This window comes from Anoplopoma fimbria, chromosome 7, assembly GCF_027596085.1.
Source record: "Anoplopoma fimbria isolate UVic2021 breed Golden Eagle Sablefish chromosome 7, Afim_UVic_2022, whole genome shotgun sequence".
NCBI lineage: Eukaryota > Metazoa > Chordata > Actinopteri > Perciformes > Anoplopomatidae > Anoplopoma > Anoplopoma fimbria.
In genome coordinates, this window is record NC_072455.1 from 140,333 (window position 1) to 145,332 (window position 5,000).

Below are 5,000 nucleotides of genomic sequence, written 5' to 3' on the forward strand. Positions count from 1 at the left end.
ACACTTTTGGGGTTCTATAAGGCTGAAACGTCTTTTGGCAGCAGAAAAGCTGTAAATGCATCTAAAAGTGATGAAAGTATCATGTTTTTATTAAAACTAGTTGATATTAGTCCTGAGGCCTTTACTTGAAGAAACTCATGTAAAGTATGGTTTCCTGTCAGAAAAAACACTTTTGGGTATTTTAAGGCTGAAACGTCTTTTGGCAGAAGAAAAGCTGTAAATGCATCTAAAGGTGATGAAAGCAGCATGTTTTCATGAAATCACAAGGAAATTGGTTGATATTAGACCCGAGGCCCTAACTTGAAGAAAGTATCATGTTTTCATGAAATGACAAGGAAACTTGTTATTATGAGTCCAGAGGCCCTTACCTGAAGAAACTCATGTAAAGTATGATTTCATGTCAGAAAAGACACTTTTGGGGCATTTTAAGGCTGAAATGTCTTTTGGCAGTAGAAAAGCTATAAATGCATCTAAAAGTGATGAAAGTATCATATTTTCATGAAATCACAAGCCCGCTGGAGCCCCGTCACCACCACCGAAGAAGACCTGCTGGACACGTACTGCCACTGACCCGCCTCCTCCTCGTCCTGATGACATCATCCGTTACATCATAGCCCGTCAGATCAGAACTGTGTGTGTGTGTGTCGTGTATATGTGTATGTGCGTGCGTGTGTGTGTGTCTGTGTGTGTGTATATGTGTATGTGCGTGCGTGTGTGTGTACCTTGGGGCGGTAGCGGAGCTGGTAGTCCAGGATCTGGAACTGGTTCTGCAGAACTGGAACATTCCACTCCAGAGACAGACTGGACTCTGAGGCCGCCGCCCTCCTCAGACCCGACACTGGAGGAGGAACTACACACACACACACACACACACACACACACACACACACACACACACACACACACACACACACACACACACACACACACACACACACACACACACTCACACACACACACACACACACACACACACACACACACACACACACACACACACACACACTTATTATATTATTAGTATTAGTATGATTAATAGTAATATTATTACTAGAGTTATTATAACCATTATTATTAATGATATGATTGATATTGAATTGTATGTGATTATTAAGTTATTAGAACTACACATTCAGAACTACAAATCTCCAATCACGTCTTAGTGGGCGGGGCTTAGAAGCTGTTTGACTACAGAATGATTCATTAAAAATAACATTAATAAGTGAAGCTGAATGTACAGTTTGTTTCATCATCCACATATTTAAAATAAATATTTAAAATCAGTTTTTGTAATTTTACCTGCAAAGATTTTCTTTTTCTATCTTAGTGAATTTAAATTATTTTAATGAATTTAATTAATAAAACCACAAACTGGCATAAAGTCCTGTTTTAACCTAATAAATCATTTATATTAATTATTTATTAAAAGGAGAAATGAAGTGGATCCATCACATAATTCATAATTCATTAGAAACGTTAGTTTAGTAGAACACAGCCTTCACTGTGGTCTGAAAGGCCTTCTGGGTAATGTAGTGTACGTATGGCATGTCAGACAGGATGTGACGTACCGTCTCTGCTGGTGGTGACGTTGACTCTGTCGGAGGCCGGCTCTGATTGGCTGAGAGCAGAGACGCCGTTCAGTGATTGGACGGTGAAGATGTACTTGGTTTGGGGGCGGAGTCCCCACACAGAGACGCGGCGCTGAGTCAGACCACGCTGCGCCGGACGGTACAGGACGCTGTCATCACACGGAGAACAGGAACCGACCAATCCCTGAGGAGGACACAGGAGGGGGTGGAGTCAGGGGAGGAGACTGGACCGGCACCTGTTCCTTAATGGTCCACCTCACTGGTTCTGGTTCGTCTACGTGGTCTACCTGGTCTAGCTGGTCTCAGTGGTCCTGGTTTACGTGGTCTACCTGGTCTACGTGGTCCTGGTCTACGTGGTCTACCTGGTCTACCTGGTCTAGCTGGTCTCAGTGGTCCTGGTCTACCTGGTCTAGCTGGTCTACCTGGTCTACCTGGTCTCAGTGGTCCTGGTCTAAGTGGTCTACGTGGTCTACCTGGTCTAGCTGGTCTCAGTGGTCCTGGTCTACCTGGTCTAGCTGGTCTACCTGGTCTACCTGGTCTCAGTGGTCCTGGTCTACGTGGTCTACCTGGTCTAGCTGGTCTCAGTGGTCCTGGTCTACCTGGTCTAGCTGGTCTACCTGGTCTAGCTAGTCTCAGTGGTCCTGGTTTACGTGGTCCTGGTCTACGTGGTCTAGCTGGTCCTGGTCTACCTGGTCTACATGGTCCTGGTCTACCTGGTCTTGGTGGTCCTGGTCTATCTGGTCTACGTGGTCTAGCTGGTCTCAGTGGTCCTGGTCTACGTGGTCTACCTGGTCTACATGGTCTACCTGGTCTCAGTGGTCCTGGTCTACCTGGTCTACCTGGTCTACCTGGTCTCAGTGGTCCTGGTCTACCTGGTCTACGTGGTCTAGCTGGTCTAGCTGGTCTCAGTGGTCCTGGTCTACGTGGTCTAGCTGGTCTCAGTGGTCCTGGTCTACGTGGTCTACCTGGTCTCAGTGGTCCTGGTCTACCTGGTCTACCTGGTCTACCTGGTCTACATGGTCTACCTGGTCTCAGTGGTCCTGGTCTACGTGGTCTAGCTGGTCTAGCTGGTCTCAGTGGTCCTGGTCTACGTGGTCTAGCTGGTCTCAGTGGTCCTGGTCTACGTGGTCTACCTGGTCTCAGTGGTCTACGTGGTCTACGTGGTCTACGTGGTCTCAGTGGTCTACCTAGTCTACGTGGTCTCAGTGGTCTACCTGGTCTACATGGTCTACCTGGTCTACCTGGTCTCAGTGGTCCTGGTCTACCAGGTCTACGTGGTCTACCTGGTCTAGCTGGTCTCAGTGGTCCTGGTCTACGTGGTCTACCTGGTCTACGTGGTCTCGGTGGTCTACGTGGTCTCAGTGGTCTACCTGGTCTACATGGTCTACCTGGTCTACATGGTCTACCTGGTCTCAGTGGTCCTGGTCTACCTGGTCTACGTGGTCTACCTGGTCTAGCTGGTCTCAGTGGTCTACGTGGTCTACCTGGTCTCAGTGGTCTACCTGGTCTACCTGGTCCAGCTGGTCCTGGTGCTGTACCTTGGATGCGGTCCCACAGGTGGAGCAGAGGACTCTGTAGTTCAGGTCTCCTCGTCCTCCTCGGTCCAGCGGTTCGCTCCACTCCAGAGTCACCGAGCTGTCGTTGATCTGACTCACAATGGAGCGCGGAGCAGAGGGGGGGCCTGGGGGTCAGAGGTCAGCGGAGGTCAGAGGTCAAGTAGTGTTGCCCAGAAGCCCCGAGTTTAGACTCACAGGCAGGTGATTTACTTCTTATAACGCACACGTGTGTGTGTCTGTTTGTTTGTGTGTGTGTGTATGTGTGTGTGCGTGCCTGTCTGTCTGTCTGTCTGTTTGTTGTGTGTGTGTGTGTGTGTGTGTGTGCGTGTCTGTCTGTCTGTCTGTCTGTCTGTTTGTTTGTGTGTGTGTGTTTGTGTGTGTGTGTGTGTGTGTGTTGTCTGTGTGTGTGTGTGTGTGTGTGTGTGTGTGTGTGTGTGTGTGTGTGTGTGTGTGTGTGTTTGGGTGTGTGTGTGTGTGTTTGTGTGTGTGTGTGTTTTAAAATATGTAAATCTTATTATGAGGACTGGGAGGAGCGTTGCATGATGGGAAACAGCAGCACACCTCCACCTGGACATAAAAAGAGAACTAAAGTCTTACGTGTGCAGGCGGCGTGCGGCGGGTCGGAGTCGGCCCGGTGGTAACCATGGTGACAGAGGCAGTAGGCGGAGCCTGGGATCAGCGTGTTGCTCCTGTCTGGACACCGGCTGCACTCACCTGGTCCTGACCCCGCCTTAAACTGACCCGACGGACACGCTGCAGACACACACAGGTTAGCGTTAGCATTAGCATCTGGATCACATCCTGTCTGTGATTCACAAGAGTGTGTGGATTCATCCGCTGCAGAAAATAGTCCCAACAAACTACAGAGCATCGAGATAGAACTACATGTTGCTGATGTCATAGACAGGAAGGGAGACAGGTAGACAGACAGGAAGGGAGACAGGTAGACAGACAGGTAGACAGACAGGAAGGGAGACAGGTAGACAGACAGGAAGGGAGACAGGTAGACAGACAGGTAGACAGACAGGAAGGGAGACAGGTAGACAGACAGGAAGGGGAGACAGGTAGACAGACAGACAGACAGAGACAGGGAGACAGGTAGACAGACAGGAAGGGAGACAGGTAGACAGACAGGTAGACAGACAGGAAGGGAGACAGGTAGACAGACAGGTAGACAGACAGGAAGGGAGACAGGTAGACAGACAGGAAGGGAGACAGGTAGACAGACAGGTAGACAGACAGGTAGACAGACAGGAAGGGAGACAGGTAGACAGACAGGTAGACAGACAGGTAGACAGACAGGAAGGGAATAAGAACCCATGGTGACACAGATGTCACCATGGGTTCTTATGGGTTAAACCTTGTCATGTGATCATCGGTGTCATAGTGACCTCGTTACTCGTCTGATGAAGGAGTTCTAACGGGTCTCTAACCAACCAGAACCCTGCTTTCATTTAGGAACGTTTGGTTTCCTGGAGGCTCAGAGAGACAGACAGCCTCACAGAGACAGAGAGACAGACAGCCTCACAGAGACAGAGAGACAGACAGCCTCACAGAGACACAGAGAGACAGACAGCCTTATCACAGAGACACAGAGAGACAGACAGCCTCACAGAGACAGAGAGAGACAGACAGCCTCACAGAGACAGAGAGACAGACAGCCTCACAGAGACAGAGAGAGACAGACAGCCTCACAGAGACAGAGAGACAGACAGCCTCACAGAGACACAGAGAGACAGACAGCCTCACAGAGACAGACAGCCTCACAGAGACAGAGAGACAGACAGCCTCACAGAGACAGACAGCCTCACAGAGACAGAGAGACAGACAGCCTCACAGAGACACAGAGAGACAG

General features: G+C 49.4%; 1 protein-coding gene across 1 annotated transcript in view; it reads right to left on the reverse strand.

Annotated features, from left to right (window-relative positions):
* Positions 1 to 722: 722 nt before the first annotated feature.
* Positions 723 to 5,000, reverse strand: part of ephb4b (eph receptor B4b) — a gene marked incomplete at its 3' end in the record, with an annotated part of 12,811 nt that continues 8,533 nt past the window's right edge. The window contains 4 exon segments of the mRNA XM_054601771.1: positions 723 to 850; positions 1,569 to 1,773; positions 3,092 to 3,270; positions 3,743 to 3,898. Of these exon segments, the coding sequence (XP_054457746.1) occupies positions 723 to 850; positions 1,569 to 1,773; positions 3,092 to 3,270; positions 3,743 to 3,898 (668 nt within the window).